The following is a 19377-nucleotide window of genomic DNA, read 5'->3' on the forward strand; positions in this document are numbered from 1 at the left end:
TTCTGCATAATCTGCACAGACTTCATCTATCTTATTATACATGGGCAATAAGCAGAAAATAATAAGCAGAAAATGAGTATGTGTGACCCTCAATTGGGTGTTAATCATGTTTAAATAAAGGAACAAATTTTATTTCAGTAGCCATGTCAATTATGTTTCTGCCATCTTTTTCTTGATCTTGGAATAATTGATGTTTAACATCGGGGAAGAGACCTCTTCATCCACAGAAATGTGCATGGAAGAACTTATTAAGCAATTAACCCAGGCAGGCATATAAACACTCTCATGAAGCAGCAACATCAGCATCAAAAGACATGATAGGACATAAACACCTTAACAAAGACAAACTGGGGAAGACAGGGCTTGTGCTATAGAGATAAATAATGCAAGAATTTCCCTATAAGGAAAATTGGTAGTAAAAAAGGACCCATTATGATGAGGTAAGGATGCTGATGCCACATTATTATGGGCAAGTGCTTATTATATATTTTTATTTGCTATTCATCTTTATGAGAGGCACTGGACACCAATTACTGTTCCCAGTTCAGAAGGTTGCCTACGAATCATGATTCCAGGATGCTATTTCTAGAATGCCCCTTTGGCAAAGAGCAAGTTTATCTAATCACTGCGATTACACATCTGATCTAGTCTGATACAGGGAGGGGGTGCAGTCATCTTACTTAGGGCAGCATAAGTAGGCTGTGCACATCAGACAATAGCACTGAAGCCAGCCTCTGACAGAAATAGTCTTACTTGTGTCGAGCTTCTCTTTGCATAAACCCTGACATTTTCCTGGTGTTTGGAAGCCTGCTTCTGGCTTCCAAAAGCTCTGGCGCCATCCCATGCCGCCACGGTAACAGCCTTCAGTGAGCTATCAAACCCCAGCTAGAACACTTTGATTACAGTACTGTGCTTGCCTTCACAACACTCAACTGCAATAGTTGATATTTTTCTCTATTAATATTAGTGATACTGTATGAATGCTAACATGGTCTCACACTAACACAGTCCAGTCATGGAGATGTTGTCACAGTACCACATATTGGCACAGCATGTGGGCGAGGTATAGCGGTTTTCTAGGAATGTCTAAATGCACGCTTCTCAAGTCACTGGGTCCCCTTTAACAAGGAAGTGGTATGAAGATGCTACTGTTTCTCCAGAATCTATTTCCAGAAGCAATGGCAAGGAATATATAGGATATCACATTTATACTGGAAGTATTTTGGAATAAGACTGAGATTTCAAAAATGAGTCTAGATGAAGAGGTTAGAATTTGAGTTAGTTCACTTCTGGCTTGAGAAGCAAGAGTAAACCTGCATGAGTTCTCAAGTCTCTACAGCCTTATGAGGGTGAGACCCTGGACTGAAACCACAGCTGTGTCGAGTGGCTGGATGGGATTCCTCAGAAAACACTGGCTTTGGACAGTGAGACTAAGGGAGACTGAGGTGTCCTGGAGGTCAGGACCTAACCATCTATAGCACCACCACAGGACAATTGAGGCTGAAGGTCAAAGCAGGAATATAGATAGTCCTAGTACTGCAGATATCTTTAGATGAACATAACAATATAAAGGTATACTGATCTTTTTAAATGAGTAAAATGGCTCAATACCCACATGTTTCTCCACATCTATTCTTTCAAGAAGCTGTCTACTGCTTGTCTTGCCTGACAAGTTTTCCAGACTAAGTCAGACTAACTAAATGCTAGAAAGACTCCATCCAGAGAATGTAATAACCTGACTCCATGTTGACTGGTTCTAGCGTGAGAGCCAAAGTTACATCTTAAGTTTTAATTACTGTACTATAGAAATCCATGAAACAGATTGCCTGTGATCTACTAGCCCCTTGCCTAAGGACAGACAGTTCCTGGAATGCTGAGGCTATTGTTCGTGGGAGACAACCAGCCACAGTCCTCACTCCTCCACACAAGCCTGTCTGACCCATCTGCGGCTGACGGGCTTCATCGCATGTGGGTGGGAGGTTCATGGGTAGGAAATACCTCAGGTTGTATACTTGTCCCTGGTTGGACCTGGTGGGAAATACAGTGAATTATGGGTTTTCCTTCTTAAGCCCTTGTAAAACCTGAGGGGCCATTTACCTGGGGAACCAGAGATGGACTTGGCCAGAGCCCATCTACCTGACCAGCATTTGACTAAAGTTGCTTCAAATTTGGCTTTCTATTGTGGTAGTGGTCTTATTCTCGACTGGTGGGATTAACACTAGCAACTGGGGGAAGCCACATCCCTCTCAAAAGGCCTTTATTAGTCAGATTCACCAAGTATTCCCTAGATGTAGCTTTACTGTTCAAAGGATCAACTCCTTAGCTTATCTCCTTTCTCACTACTTATTATATATGCCTGGTCCTTTATTCATTTTTACGAAAATAGAAAATGTGACCTAAGATCTGCGACTAAGTGTGTGTGTATACATACATACATACATGTTTACATACAAACCTCTATTTGGAATAAAAACTGACTCAAGCCCCAGCTTCACCAGCACTACACTGACCAGCAAGTAACCTTTCCTCAAGCCAGTTAGGGCCAGTAAGAATCCACCCATGCTGCTCACCTGGAAAAGGCTGCGCCCAGCACAAAAGCAGCGTACTCCTTCACCTGGGGTTCTGTGCTGTTGAGCCCATTAATCACCACTTGAAGGCCACCGAAGGACAGCAGGTCCTGTGCGTTATCCATCTGCAACAAAGACATTGCTGAGCTCAGGCTGGCCATCAGGGCAGGAAGCCCTCTTTTGACAGCTCTTCTTTTGGTGACTAGCCAAAAACAAAGGGAAAAAGCAGCAGTGGCATCTCTAAGTATCTAGGAAGGGTGCATGAGCAACCTAAGTTTTAAAGTAATCTTACATTTGAGAACTTCCCATTCATGTAACACCATTTATGAGCACCTGCGTGGGAATCAGCGGAAATGGCACCTAGCTCTTGCTAATGCCAAACATGCCTCTTCAGAAAAATCTCATGCTGCAGTGAGTCACAAAGCTTACTCCAAACACACAAGCTGTTAACACAAAGAACCTGGCATCATGGCACCACTAAACAGTGCCATACTTTCTGTGGATATACAAACACAATGGGAACAGTGGAGGCTAAAAAAAAAGTTGACTTTTAATTAGAAACCAGGGACTATAAAAGGAGCCCTGTTGATGGGGCAGGGTGTGTGGGGGAACGGTGGGGGTGTTCAACAAGAGTGCAGAGAGAGAAGTAACAATTATCCTTTTTTGTAATGTTGACTGGATCTGAGGACATTTATTATAAAATCTGTACAAAAGTCAGTTTCCCAAAGGCTTCAACCTAGGTCTGCTTTACTAACGAGGGACTGTGTGACACCAGTGCAGGGTGTTTCTATCATCGCACAGCTGATAAGCTGAGTGACTGCAAACAATGAATTCATGTGATGGTAAAAGGTCTCATTACAATAAAATCAATACTAAATAATTGCATACATGTCTTTTCATACATCCTAGTTTGAGATGTAACAGACATGCTGATTTTGTGGCAATTAAATTATTATTTTAAATTGCTATTAAATAACCATGTAGCCAGGTGGTGGTGGCACTTGGGAGGCAGATCTCTGTGAGTTTGAGGCCAGCCTGGCCTACAAAGTGAGTTCCAGGACAGCCAGGGCTGTACAGAGAAACCCTGTCTTGAAGAAACAACAACAAAACAAAACAAATAAAAAAAAAACCATTTTACTAGCAAACTTACTAAATTCTGTATTTGAATATATATATGAAAAGTCAGATTGTTACTGCCCACATGATGCCACTCTGCAGCCAATCAGGAAGACTCAGAGCGGGAGACCAGAAATGATGTAATGGATGCCTACCCTTCTCATCTAGAACCCAGAGCTGGTTCCTTTCTGACTCTCCATGTTCTTGATGGGCCTGACCTATCTTTAGCACTTGGACGGTCACTGTCATACATTCTGACACCTTCACAGCAACAGAGGTTTTACAGTCCAGTAACGAGAAGAGCAAGGGACATACAGTTGGTGCTCAGTGATTAACCCTGAAGTTGAGAAGTAAAAATTTGAACTAGTCCCCAAAGAAAACCCGACTGTGAATTTTAAAAACCAATCAATCTACAGTGTCTGTGCCAACAAGTGCATGGGTGCTATTACTACAGACCCGAGCAAGTAGCCACCAAGGCTACAGCGCAACATCAAGTCTGGCTGCCACGGTTGTCCAAGGCCAGAACTAGCTAGGACTTTTCTGTCGTGCACTGTACAGTGCCAAGGCCCTGCTGATCAGGAAGACAGGCGGTGGCACTCCGCTGACACAAGCGTTTCCCTCCTTTAAAAACGTATCAGCTCATATCTATTTTCTGATCCCCCTTGCTGGGGGTTTCCCAGAATCAAACTCACTGCTCAAAATCCCATCAGACCACATCTGAGATGGCCACTTACCAAAACCTGGCAGAGCAGCCACCTTTGTGCTGACCCCAGCCCAACACGGCCCAGAGTCACCGAGAATCCATTCTGGATTCCACTTATTTATTTCTATGGCAACAATTCCATGAGATACAAGTTGCTGACATTTCTGTAAACACACTAGCCTTTGAAGGTATCCTATCATTGTTTGACTAGCAATGGAAAGCAAAGGTTCATTCTGGCCTACTTGCACACCAAAATCTGGTTCTTCCCAGAGCCACACAGAAGACGGCAAGTTTAGAGCCAGAACTTTCCTCAGGCTCCCTCCAGGATGGGCAAGACCAGTGGAGAGGAGTGCAGGAGAGAGAGCATCCAAAGGGGATAGAGGGAACTAAGTCAACTCTCAGGAAAGTTCGGAGCACTACCAGATGGTGAGGAACAGAAGCCTGAGAAAGATCAGTGGGGTGAATAACCGAGGAGTCACACGAGGAAAGGCAGGCTCTCTGCCCAGGGCAGAAGGGGCACGCAGAGCCTTCTCATAAATAACTTACAAACTGTTTTCTACACACAGGATTTTGCTTTTCACATATCCTGTTTAAATAATTAAAATATGGCTGCAAGGAATCCTTTGGCAGATCCAGTTCAAGTCCTTGAGGCACATGGCTCTATAAGCCTCTATTCAGTGAATTTAGAGTAGGAATCGGCTGAAGGTCCAGGCTGGAAAAGTTCTATTTGCCTCAAGGTTAGCGTTCCACCACCCAACCCTCCGTCACACTGGAAACCAGGCTGAGCTATGTATTCTAGAATCTCCCTGAGAAACCACATCTGACCAAGGTCATATGGTACCTTAGTAACAAGCTGAGTCAATGACTCAGAACACTGAGGGCACTTTTGCCAATAGAGTGGGCTTAGCCTTGACCAATGGAATGCTTCTGTGATGACTTCCTGCGAAGTCTGGTCAGTCCAAGAAATTGTAAGAGTGGAGCGCAATGCCACCCGGGGATGGCATGGCCAGATGGGACCTGCAGGGGAAAATGTTGTTGTTGTTGTTGTTGTTGTTGTTGTTGTTGGGTCATTGCTAGCTTAGCCTTTGTGTAACTCATCCCTTCTAGGCATGGTGAGCCTTGTAGCGATTTTAGCCTTTCATGTGACCTGAAGCCTACAAAACCTACAAAAGCTGATACCTAAAAATCCATCCAAGGATGCTAAAGATAGAAAGCGTAGTAAAAGCTGTCAACATCAATAATCCTTGGAAGCCTTGATTCTTTAAATGTCTCTAATGGAAAACTGGAGAGGGGGGAATGTTTTCAACCTGAAGAAAGGACTACGAAGGGGAAAGAGAACCCAGGTTCATTTTGTGTCACCTTGTAAGAGAATCACAGTCTTGCTATTTGGGGTCTAAGAAAGAGCTGAACAGGGCAAGAGATGAAGTGACTCCTGCAGACAGCACACAAGTTCACCACAGAAGCTGTCAAAACCCCAAAGAGAAAAACAATGTCTCTTAGCCTAGTTTAATGAAAACAAGGACACTGTCATGGGCGGGGTGGGGTGAGGGTGGGGGACGACACTGAGTCTCTGGCCATCTGGGTAAGGAGCGCATCCTTTGATTATGACCGTACAGCCTTTTGGGTCCACCAAAAGTAGCCTCCTGTCTGGGCTCTGTTTCCACCAAGGCTCCCTATCTCTGGTCAGATTCTCAACAACAACTGGAGAGTTGTTTTCAACCCATCTTCTGTCCACTATGCTCCAATTTCTCTCTCTTTATAGCCTATAAGGTTTCACGGTCTCTTCCTTTTCTTTTTTTCTATCTCTTTATTATATAAAATAAATTTTCTTTTTTTACAATTTATTTATTCTATGTAATTTTTACATCATGTATCTCAATCCTCTTTATTTCCATGTCCCTTCACATCTGACCTTCACCCCTGCACACCCCCTCAAATAAAACAAAATTTAAGAGAAAAAAAGCAAAAAAATAAATTAAATTTAAAAAAGGAAAAAAACTTTAAAATCTCACCCTAGAAGCTACAGTGAGTTATGTCATGAATCCCCTTTGTCCAGACACCTTAACTTGCATGTGCCATTGCAGAGAGTCATTGGTCTGGTTCAAGGCCTCTGGTTTCTAATATCCTATCAATGCTGGGTCCTTGCTAGGGCTCCTGCTGGATAGCCTGTTGTTGGCCTGTGTTGTGGAGATCCTACCGCTTTGGGTCTGCAGGTCAGGTCCGTCCATATGCTCAAGTTGATCACAGATAGGGTGGATGACGGGGTGGGTCTGGGCCTGGGCAGCCGTAGTGTTGGTCCGTCAGATATGAAATGGAGATAGCTTTCCCATGTTTACAACTTCAGGGTTGGCTTACCTACAGCTGCGCTAATGGGGTTGGCTCTATTTGCTGCCCTGGTGAGGTGCAGCTGCAGGGGGTCAGGGATGGCTCTCCTGCTCTTATGACCACAGGGTCAGCTCCACCACCTGCCCCAGATACTGATGGGTGGAGAGGGGCGCTCTCTGCCACAAGACATATGGGGAAAGGGTACAGCTCTCACATGCTCACAGTTTCAGGGCTGGCTCACCTACAACCTGCACTAACAGGTTAGTTCTGTTGTGCTTTCCCAGCAAGGTGCAGGACCTGCCCTCCCGAGTGTTGCAGCTGGTGGGGGCTGGGGATGGGTCTCCCACAATGATGACCACAGGGCCAGTTCTTCCACCCACCACAGGCACTGATGGGCAGGGCTCTTCCTTTTCTTTAGTTCTAGTCAACGTCCCTTTGAAGTTTCTCAAATATACTCTATACAGTGTGATCTCCATTCTCCCCTAACCACTCCCAAATCCACCCTTACTGCTTCCTAATTCCATGTCCTTAAAAAAATAACAACCCACTGAGTCCAGTTTGTGCTCCCACCCCCTGTCTGAGATGCTCCTAACACTGCCAATTTCTATACTGTTCTTTTTACTTTTTCATAATAATTATTCCCTTTCAAATAAACATTATTTGGTAAATCTGCCCATCTGCCTCTGCTAGAAAGTAAGCTCCAATTTTGTTCATGACCGCATCTCAAGTGCCTCGGAGAGTGCCCGGGACTCAGCACAGTCCAAAGAGTCGCTTGTGGTAAGTGCTGAACAAACCAACGGTTTGCCTTAGCCCTTCAAACCCTCCTTTGATTTTCATGCAAAAGTGTTCTGTGAGAAGTACTGGTCTAACATCTAAAGTCTTAGGATTTAGGATCAGACTGATCTTGTTACAAATCCTAGCGATAGCTTCCATCAGCTGGTTGGTCGTCAATAATCACACCATCTCCTGAGCTTCTCTGTCCTCAGCAGAGAGAGGGAACAGTCAGCCAGGGTTTGTGATTCCCACTGTTCAGCAGCTTGAGGTGAGATGAATCCCTGGAGCCCCAGAATTTGAGACCCTCCTGGATAAACAGTGAGACCCTACCTCAGAATCAAAACCAACACAATAAAATGAGCTCAGTAACTAGTGTAGACTGCTCAACAGTGGCGACTAGATGTTTGCATGGTTACCTTCTAGCCTCACACTCTCCACTGAGCCTCAGACTTAGGGGCACATTCACCAGGAGTAAGAGGATATTCCCAGCCTGACCTCCCTGGCTCTCTGTCCCCCCCTCCCCACCCCCCCCCCCCCCGTGCTCCAGGCCTCCCCCTTACCGAGCCTAGAGTCTGTGTACAGATGACTGGCTCTGCCTGCAAAGCTCTAACACAGACCTGGGAAACTTTTCTAAAGTTCCTAACAACAAGGAAACTTTTCCCAAGTTTCTTTCTTTCTTTTTCCTTCCTTCCTTTTTTGGGGGGACAGGATTTCTCTGTCTGTGGCCCTGGCTGTTCAGGAGCTCACTATGTAAACCAAGCTGACCTTGAATTCGGAGACCTGCATGCCTCTGCCTTCCAAGTGCTGCCATCACATCCAGCGTCAAATTTTAAAGAATAAGTAAAACAATTTTACTAATTTTTGAGAATTTCATACATGTATACAATGTGATCTCCACTCTCCCCTTAACTACCCCCAAATTCACCCTTACTGCTTCCTAATTCCATGTCCTTAAAAAAATAACAACCCATTAAGTCAGTCTGTGCTGCCATATACGATGGGTGAGGAGCCATCTACTGGAGCTTGGTTGAGCTACCAGGAACCACAGCATAAAGCAAGCTTCCTCCCCTCCCTCAGCCATCAACCATCAATAGCTTCTCAGCCAGGGGTGGGGGCTGGGCAGCCCCGTCTCCCTGCAGGCTGGGATGCTGGCTGGCTTGGCTGTGCGCAAGTCCTGTGTAGACAGCTCAGCCGCCGTGGGTTTATGAGAGTGAGGACAGCAGCCTGCTAAGTCCAGAGGACACTGCTTCACGCCAGCTCTCTCTGACCTCTGGCTCTCACGCCATCCTCACCCCTCCCCGCAGTGTTCCCACAGCACTCTGGGGAAGGTGAGTAGAACACAGGTGATGTAGAGGGGAAATGGAGAATAATTGGCAAGAAGCTGTAATCAATAAATATTTTTGACTTTGCCACAACTATTTGGTTTCTGCCACAATTATTCAACTGTACCACCATAGCATGAAAATAATAAAGACTACATCAAAAAGTGGGTGAGCTATCACAATAAAGTGATATTTACAAATACAGACATTACTCCAGATTCCGCCATGGGCAACAGCTGGCGCCACCTGCTTAAGAGTTTCTCTTCTTCATCTAGCCAACTGCTATTCCTCTGAGAAGCCATCTTTTATTGACTCTAACTAGTCAGTTAGTTCTAAGTTCCCCTATGGTACACTCCTACAGCACCCTTTGAAACCCCTATTATAATCTCAAATTAACTGTTTGTTAATTTGCTCAGTTGTTCATTATATTTGTTTCCCTTTCCAGACTATAAGTACACATGATTATGGTTATTTTGTCTTAATGTTTAAAAAAAATAGGGGTAAAAGTTCAAGCAAAAAAAGAGGTTTGTTCTCGCCTCCAGGAAAAGATCCATTGCCACTGCCACCGGCCGCACTGAAGCATCTGCACCTTGAGAAACTGTTTCCTCAGTTTAGGGCGGGGGTTATTTCTGGAGCTATCAATTAAAGAGTCAGATTCACGGGCAAGGAAATACTCTACCTGGTGGACATAGTACTCGAGATCGAAGAGCGCAGCGATCTTCTCTTCTAGGCTGGAGCTGGAGCTGTTGAACTTGTTTATCAGCCGCACCATAATCTGCATGTCACTCTCGAGAACAACATTCAGCTCGTCAAATTCCTTCTTCAGCTCCTCAATGGGGCGGAAGAGCTGCCTCACCGTGGCCTGCCTTGCCTAAAGAAATAGTAAAGACATGATTAATCCAAGGAGCTAGAGACACTTCCCTAAGATCCATCCAGTCTGCTGTGGATGGCCACCCTTACAGAATTGCTCTTCCAACACCAGGGATCTAATCTGTTGGGAAAGATTAGATCTATTAGATCTATTAGATTTCCAAGAGACTCAGAGAAGCCATCAGAATCTACCCAGATAGGGCTCTGCTCAAAAACACACTTTAAGACATTCCTAGAAATGCTTATTCACGTTTGGAAGAAACATCTTGGTGCAAACACTGAAGTCAGGAAAAGCAAGGCAAGTTCACGTTCAACCTCTAACCCCACAGGACGGCTAGAGTAGGTGGACAATCTATACCATTGTTCTCTATCGTCCACAACCAGAATACCCTGGCCTCACACTGCCCACATTTTGGGGAAAGCCGGATGTGGGAAACTGTGGGGAAGAGCTGTCAGAGCAAGAACAATTTGTCGATGAAAATTAAATCACTGTCATTACTGTCAATCTAACCACAGGTGTACAATTTGTTCAACTGTTTGAAATGGCTAAATTACTGTATGTACTATACTCAAATCTCAGTGTTCTCTCGATCCTCCCCACCCCACACACATACAAAGATTTTTAAAATGAAGTTATGTTGGAGGGGAATAAAGACTTTAATTGGGTATTTTATACACGTGGCACTCCTCTTTCTTCCTAATTTTAGTGGATAGTGCTCTTTATGAAGAGTCTGAAAGGTTGCAGTGGTTTATGTATCTATCTTCCAGGAAAAAATTAAAAGGCATGGGTATTTATAAAAAGGAGGATGATGAGCGCTTGTCAGCTCCAAATTATCCATCTATTACCTATGGCTGCTCTCCCTCGCATAAGTGTTCTATAGAAATACCAACCAAAGGTATGAATCAGCCTCCTAAACAGATGCTCCATCCGAGTTCTCACATCTATGAGGTACCATGCTCCCTCTCTGGGCTGAAACCCTGTGAAATGCTCTTGTAAATCTCAGGGAGAGGTGTCTGGATGGTGAGCAAAGCCAGCAAAGAGATCTGGGGAGGCTAAGGCACTTAGAGCCATGGAATAATAGCAGCAATAGACAGGGGAGCTGAACAAATAAGGTACCTCTCGGGCAGATCTCTGTGAGTTCAAGGCCAGCCTGGTCTATATAGTGAGATCCAGGACAGTCATGGTTAGAGAGTGAGACCTGCCTCAAAAAACCCTAAAAAGAAAAAACAAGTGATCTCTGCCTTACAAAAGTGATGGTTCCTGGTTCTAAAGAAAGCCTATTAAAGAAACAAGAAGAAAAAAAAGAAGGAAAATTTAGTCTGAAATAATGATAAGCTCATGGGAAATTATAAAAATAGAGTAAGACTGTCCTATACTCTTTACCCAGCTCCCCCAACAGTGCCGTCTCATATAACGCAATGTAACATCAACAGCAAGAAAAGGATGCAGAACAATAGGCCTTATATGTTTTATAGTAGGTCTCACAATACAATAGAGGAATTATATTGCAGCACCTTTTACACACACACTTTTGCATGTAAATTGTGGATATATATACGCATCATGTTATACAGTACAGAGTTTTATTCAGGTTACAGACTTATGTAGCCATCAATACAATCTTCCTACAGAGGAACCCACTGTCTATGCTCCTTATGGCTCCATCTTGTGCTCCGACTGCGTCCCAGCCCAAAGCCCTGATAACCACAGATTCTTTTCTCCAGCTCTATAATTTTGACACTTGGGGAATGTTATATAAATGGAATCACACAGATTGGCTTTTTTTTCACTAAGCATAATGCCTTGAGAGCTACCCAAGTGACTGCACACATCAAGTGTGCCTTTCTTTTTATTGCTGAGTGTTTCATCATCTCCATAGAGTTTGCTTCATCATTTACCTGCTAAGAACATCCGAGCTGTTTCTAGGTTTTGGCTACTGTAACACACCTACTCAGCAGGAGATGGCTCATTGGTAAAGCACTTGCCACATGAGGCTGACAACCTGAATTCGATCACTAAACTCAGGTGGAAGCAGTGAACCAATTCCTGAAGGTTGTCCTCTGACTTCCACATGTGCACTGTGGCATGTGCACACCTACACACACAGACAATAAATACATAGGTAGGTAGAACTGCTATGAACACATAAAGCCTATATACAGGTTTGTTTAAACATATATCTTTTTTTTCAGTGGTAAGTCCATATAAACACAAATGCTGGCTTATATGGTAAATATATGTTGCTTCATTTAAAAGCTGTTTTCCAGAGAATATGTACCATTTTACATTCCTATATGCTATGTATAAAATACCCCAGTTAACTATATCTTCACAAGTATCTAGTACTATCATAATTTTATGTACTAATAAATAGTTATTAATATCTTTTTTTTCCGAGACAGGGTTTCTCTGTAGCTTTGAAGCCTGTCCTGGAACTAGCTCTTGTAGACCAGGCTGGCCTCAAACTCACAGAGATCTGCCTGCCTCTGCCTCCCAACTGCTGGGATTAAAGGCGTGCGCCACCACCACCACCCAGCTTTTGCTTTTCTTTTCTTTCTCTCCTCTCTCTCTCTCTCTCTCTCTCTCTCTCTCTCTCTCTCTCTCTCTCTCTCTCTCTCTCTCTCAAAAGATTTTATTTATTATGTATACAGCATTCTGTATGCTTACAGGCCAGAAGAGGGCACCAGATCTCATTTTGGATGGTTGTGAGCCACAATGTGGTTGCTGGGAATTAAACTCAGGACCTTTGGAAGAGCAGCCAGCTCTTAACCACTGAGTCATCTCTCCAGCCCCTTATTAATATCTCTTTGTAGACTTAATCTGCATTTCTCTAGTGGCTAATGATGCTAAACAAATTTTCATGGCTTATCTACCATCTATATATCTGCTTTGGTAAATTTTTTTAAAAAAATTTCCCATTTTCTAAATAGGCTTATTTTAACTGTTGAATTTTGAGGGTTGTTTATATATTGTATATAAAAATCCTACATTGGACTTGATATATAAGTCACTGGTAGAGCACTGCAAAGGTTTAGCACATGCAAGGCCTTAGGGTCAATATCCACTCCCATTAAAAAAACAGACTGTTGTGATATGAATAGCCCCTCCTCTACACGAGGCTTGACATTTCAGGTACCACAATGTATTAACTGCAACTATCCTAAGTACTAACGTTTTAGGGCTGAGGATATAGTTTAGTCTTTGGAGTGCTTACCCGGCATGCATGAAACCATGGGTTTGATCCCCAACACCACATAAATTGTATACAGTAGTGTATACCTGCAACCCTACGCATTCAGGAAGTATAGCAGAGGGTCAAGGTTCAACCATCCTCAGCTACATTTTGAGTTTGGGGCCAACTGAGATACATTAGGCCCCGTCTCAGCAATAACATTAGGATTAGAGAAATGGTGCAACAGGTAAGAGTGTATGCTGGCGGAGAGCCGTGGGGCCTTTAATGCATCTGTTCAGAAAGCAGAGGCAGGGGATCTTTGTGAGTTCAAGGTCAGCTTGGGCAACACAGTAAGACATTGTGTCAAAAAGTGCATACTGCACTCCCAAGGTGCTCACAAGTGACCCCAGTTCAGGGGATCTGATGTCTTTTTTTAGTCACCGTGGGCACCCACGGACAAACCTCTACACCTCCACACAGAGACAGACAGACAGACAAGCACACACACACACAATCAGTGCTTCTTAGCCTTCCTAATGCTGTGATCCTTTAATACAGTCCCTCATGTTCTGGTGGTCCTCAACCACAGAATTATTTTGTTGCTACTTCATAACTGTAATTCTGCTAGTTATGAATTTTAATGTAAATAGCTGATGTGCAGGATATCTGATATGCGACCACGGGGAAAGAACCGTTCCACCCCTAAAGGGGCTGCGACCTACAGGTTGAGTGGTGCTGCACTAAATAAATGTATTTTAAAAATTTAAGGAAGGCTGAAGATGTAGCTCATTGGTACCTATGAGGTCTTTGGTTTGATCTCTAGTACTGAAAAAGAAGTTAATAAAATATATAAAGCGACAGAAAGGATAAGTGATACTAGCAAAAACCCTTCATGTTAGAGAAACTCTGAGAAATTTCACAACATTTAAAGCTCAATAGGCAAAATCTAGAAGCTGATCCATACTTAGAAAGGAGCGTGATCATCCGCCAAGGCAGGAAAGATGCTTGTTTGTTTATGCCAGCGTCTATGACAAACAGTCAAGCGGTGTAGAGACTGCTCTACTCTTTGGTAAAGGTTTCTGTTTTTGTTGTTTTTAAAACCAAGAAATAAAAACTTTAATTTTCAATGTTTTGACATTTTAAATTACAGCACTAAGTAAATATCAGTAGTACTACTTTTTCATTTCTGTATACATTTATACCTGACAGGAATTACCAGCATGTGTGAGGCCCTGTGTTTAATTCCCAGCACCACATAAATTGGTGATAGTAGCTTACCCAGCTCTCAGGAGGCAGAAGCAGGAGTTCAGTTGACTACATAGACTTTGAGGACAGACTGATCTTGTCCCCTATTTCCCCTCCCCCAAAAGAGCTTGTAACATTTCAAAAACCCTGTTGGGATACTGATAGAAAATGCATTGAGCTTACTTATCTTACTATGTCGAACATTCCAATTCACGTACACAGTATGTCTACGTACTGAACTCCTTAATTAACTTACATCATCGTTCATATATAGATTCTATGTATGTCTCCTTGGCTTTATGTCTAAATATTTTACTTTGGGGAGACATGGTATTTGTGTTTTTTATTTCAATTTCCAGATATTCATAGCTAGTATATAGAAATACAACTGAATTGTGATGGTTTTACATCCTTCAACCTAGCTGAATTCACTAATTTTAGAAGGGTGTTTTGTTTATTAGGGCTTCTCTGGGATTTATACTCAGATGATCTGTCATCTGGAATAAGGAGTTGGGTTGTTTCTGTTTTCCTTCTACCTCCTCTCTTTGCCTTACTGACTTGGTTAGGGCTGCTTTAAATTAGTGATGAGTTAGTTAGGGTTCCTAGAAGAGCAGAAATTATAGAGTGACTCTCTGGAGAGGGCAGGAGCTTATCAGTATGGCTTACAGACTGTTGTCATAGGCAACAATGGCTGCCAATGAACAGAGGGTCCAAGATTCCACAAGGCCGAATGTCTCAGCTGGTCTTCAGTATATACCAGAATCCAGAAGAAGTAGGCTCTAATGCCAGCAAAGAAACAGACTTGCTAGCAAGGGTGAGAACAAGCAGGCAAAGAGAGAACTAGCTTTCTTCTTTTGTGGACTTCCTATAGGCTGCCAGCAGAAGGTGTGGTCCAGATTAAAGGTGGATCTTGCTATCTCAAAGATCTAGATTGCAAATGGGTTTTACCACTTCTAATAATTTAATTTAAAAAAAGTTTCTCACAGGGGTGCCCAGACATTTGGGTTTTAGTTAATTCCAGATATTGTCAAGTTGACAGCCAATAAGACCACAAGTAGTGAGTGAGTAGGTCAATGGAGTTGGCCTCTCACTATAAAGTACACTCAATAGTCTTTCATAGATCTCTTCATCAAATGGAGGAAGGTTTCTATTCCTGAGTTTTTTGAGTTTTCATCATAAACAGGTATTGAATTTCTGTCATATGTTCTTAATATCTCAATTGACATATGACAAGGTAATTTTTCTTCTTTAGCTGTCATTGGCGGTTACAGGGATTGGGTTTTATATTTTTGTTTTGCTAGTTTCTGATTTTTTTCAGCCAGAATCCTATTATGCTGCCAGGTTGGCTTCAGGTTCACAAGTGTCTGTGCTGGCGTGACATGTGTGCGTTGTCACACCTAGTCCAAGTAGATGTGTCACGGTACTGTCTCTCTATGCAGCCAGACCAGGCTGGCCTCGAACTCACAGAGAGCTCCCTGTTCTGCCTCCCCAGTGCGGGGATTAAAGGTGCGTACCACCACGCCCAGCTAGAATCAATTTTTCATTTCTGTAATAAACCCCTTCCAGTTTTTGTATTTTAGTCTTTTTGTAAATTGCTGAATTTGATTTATCTCTATGTTGTTGAGGTTTTTTGCATTTATATTCATGAGGAATTAATTCTGAAGAGTTTTTTTATAAAAAAAATTAAATACTTTATTAGCTTTAGGTAGAAGTTAACACCAGCCTCATAAAATAAGTTAGCAATTATCACTTCTGCTTCCATTTTCTGGAAGACTATGTACAGTTGATGGTAATTACTTTTCAATGCTTGGTAGATATTGCCAGTCAAAAACTATATAAAATTCAAGAATTCTTTCTTGGACCATTCTCACTAAAAATCAGATTTCCTTAATGGCTATAGACTCTTCAAAGAGTTTCCTATGGGTAAGTATAGGCAGCACATACTTGATTTCTTGCAGTGCTGAGGACTGGATTGAGACCTTTGAGCATACTAACCAAATGTTCTACCGCTGAGCTTCATCCCCAATACTTGGTTTTCAGGAACAGGGTCTGTCTATGTAGCTCAAGGCTGGTCTTCCACTTGTGTTCTCTGGCCTCTGATCTCAAATGCTGGGCTCCAGGGTCACCACTACACCTCACCAGCTGTATCTGTACTTGTGCTCAGTTCAATGTGCCTTTCTACTTCCCCAAGATGTTCTCTTCAACACAGGAGTTTGAAGACATTATTGCTATTATGGGTTTCTACTTTGATCCATTTATGAGCAGAAAATACTCGTAAATGCAATTCTTTTAATTTTGTTGAGATTTGTTTTATAACTCAAGGTACAGTCTAACTTGGTGACTGTTCACAGATACTTGAAAAGAATGTCTATATAGTCTATATATACTGCCAGTGTAGGGAGGATGCGTATACACTGCCAGTGTAGGGAGGGTGCGTATACACTGCCAGTGTAGGGAGGGTGCGTATACACTGCCAGTGTAGGGAGGGTGCGTATACACTGCCAGTGTAGGGAGGATGCGCTACAAATAGCATTGTTCTGGCTATTACTCAGCTTTTGTATGTCCTGATTTGCAGTTTTAGAAATTCTGAGAAAGGGATGCTCAAGTTTCTAAATGTAACTGCGAATTTATCTGTTTATTCCTTTTAATTCTGTCAGGTTTTGCCTCAAGTATTTTGACATAAAAACAAAACCGTGTGATTTAGTGCACTTACCTTTCTATCATTAAACAACATTCTTCTTTCTCACTGGCTATTTCCTTTGCTTTGTAGTCAGTATCACCTGATGTTAATACAGCTATTGTCTTTTTTAAAAAAGTAAAACTATGTGATACACTTTCCATTCTTTCTTTTTCAACCTAGATCCTTTATTATACTTGAGTAGAATTTTTGTAGGAAGCAAATGTTTGGGTTGTTAAAAATCTATTTATTATAATGTTTTAGTTGGTATAGACTATTAACATTTCATGTAATTATTGAAGTATCAGATCTCAAGCCTGCCATTTCTGTTCATTCTGTGGGCTGTCTATTGGAGGTGGTGGGTTGTTGGGGCTCTGGTTGAGACTGTGTCTCTGTGTCCAGATTGGCTTCCTGCCTCTGCCTTCCCCAGGGCCGTATTTCCTTCTTTGACTTTTGCTTACCTTCTCTTGTCTTCCTATGGCATGACAACATATATTCTGCAGAGCTCCACTATGGTGTTTGTGTATACCGATGTCCCTAAGCATTACAATACACCCAATAACTAAAGCTACCAGCATCAGGATCTTGACCTCTGAGTGAAGTATAGAAACTTAGTTCCCAAATATGTCACTTCCTTCTATAATTGTCTTAAAATACTCTCAATGGACACCGCGAACAGATCAAATGATGTCAACAATGTTTGCTTTGAGTATCAAACAATTTTAATATTCAAAAAGATCAGGAAAACCTGTTTCCCTTGTTTGTGCTAGCTAATCCGCCTCCTTCTGTCCACCTGTAGAACACGTCTAGCCATTCTTTCGGGCAGATGCACTGGCAATAAACCTTCATTTCCCTTTGTTTCGGGATGTCCTGACTGTCCTTTCATTCCTGAAGAACACAGTATGGGCTATAGAATTTAAAAGAATGGTTCTTCCCTTTTTAAACCTCTGAGAAATGTAACTTACAGTCCCGAAGGCTGCAGATGAAGAACCCCCATCGCTCCACTAAAGCTCCCTCACATGTGCTGTTTCTCTATAGCTGCCTTGAGGTTTTTTCCTTTTTAGTTTTCAGAAGTTTTACTGTGCTGTGTCTGGATGCCAAGTTCCTCAGTTTATCGCAAGGAGTCCATTTGACTTCATGAATCTGTGGGTTTATGTCTCTCATTAAATTTGGAAATTGGTTTCTTCAGCTTGTGTTTCAGCCCCACTCTCTTTCCCCTCTCTGTTTGGAACTCCTTGCCATACAAGGAGTTTGGGCTCCAACTACACGAATGTTACATCTTTTGTTGTCCCACAGGTCCCTAACACTCTCTTTGTCTTTTCGCCCAATCTATTTTTAATCTAATCAGACTTTATAATTTTATCTCTTTCTACTTTCTTTCCCTGACACCTGTAATCTGTTACTGATCTAATCCAGTTAACTTTTAATTTTTATTTATTGTATTTTCGGTTCAATTTAGCACTTATCTAACTTACCATGGCTTCAGTAACTCATGGTAACTATGGCACAAAGATATTAAATAGAAAATTCCAAAAAATTCCTTCTTTAAAAACTATTTTAGCCAGGTAGTGGTAGAACATGCCTTTAATCCCAGCATTTGGGAGGCAGAGGAAGGTGGATTTCTGAGTTTAAGAGCAACCTGGTCTACAGAGCAAGTTCCAGGACAGCCTGGGATACAAAGAGAAACCTTGTCTCAAAAAACAAAACAAACAAGCAAGCAAACTATTTTAATTATATATGTCGTGGGGGATATAGGCAGGCCCATGAGTGCAGGTGCCCACAGAGGGCAGAGGCATCAGATCCCTCTGGAGCTGGAGTTACATACAGGTGGTTCTGAGCTGCCCAACATGGGGTGCTGGGAACCAGACTTGGGTTTCTCTGCAAGAACAGTTCTTATCCTCCAAGTTATCTTTCCAGTCCTCCCACTTCTACTAATAATAACAATAATAATAATCCTTGAGGTTTAATTTATATGTTGCAAACTCTCATGCTATCTTGCTTCTACTTGCTGCCACAGACATGAACATCCTCTGTCCAGCATTTCTGCCCTGCACATACTATTGTGCATACTACCTATACACTAGAGAAGTCTTATTACGGTATGCAGATTGTTCTATTTTATTATAGTTATTTTTAATCTCTTACCTTACCTAATTTGTATCTTAAACTTTTATTACAGGCATACATTATATGTTCAGCATTACAAGGAATCTCGGTACATATTCCCCTTGGTAATTCTATATGATTTGTGGTGGTTGAATGAAAATGAACCCCACAGACTCACAGGGACTCACAGGGAGTGCCACTATGTGAAAGGGTGAGCAGGTGTGGTCTTGGCATAGGAAGTATGTCATTGGGGGTGGGCTTTGGGGTTTCAGAAGCCCAAGCCAGGCCCAGTTTCTCTCTCTCTCTCGTTCTCTCTCGCTCTCTCTCGTTCTCTTGCTCTCCTCTCTCTCTCTCTCTCTCTCTCTCTCTCTCTCTCTCGTTCTCTTGCTCTCCTCTCTCTCTCTCTCTCATTCTCTCTCTCTCTCTCTCTGTGTGTGTGTGTGTGTGTGTGTGTGTGTGTGTGTGCGTGTCACTTCTTTATTGATGCTTTGGTTTGTTT

General features: G+C 42.5%; 1 protein-coding gene across 2 annotated transcripts in view; it reads right to left on the reverse strand.

Annotated features, from left to right (window-relative positions):
- The window catches only part of Sil1 (SIL1 nucleotide exchange factor), a 255443-nt gene that overhangs the window by 53272 nt on the left and 182794 nt on the right, over positions 1–19377 (reverse strand). For both annotated transcript variants that reach the window (XM_038331772.1, XM_038331773.1), the window contains 2 exons: positions 9487–9678; positions 2571–2692 (listed from right to left, as the gene is read on the reverse strand). In XM_038331772.1, the coding sequence (XP_038187700.1) occupies positions 2571–2692; positions 9487–9678 (314 nt within the window). The remainder of the gene's footprint in view (positions 1–2570; positions 2693–9486; positions 9679–19377) is intronic.

This window comes from Arvicola amphibius, chromosome 5 (assembly GCF_903992535.2).
Source record: "Arvicola amphibius chromosome 5, mArvAmp1.2, whole genome shotgun sequence".
In the NCBI taxonomy this organism is placed as follows: Eukaryota; Metazoa; Chordata; class Mammalia; order Rodentia; family Cricetidae; genus Arvicola; species Arvicola amphibius.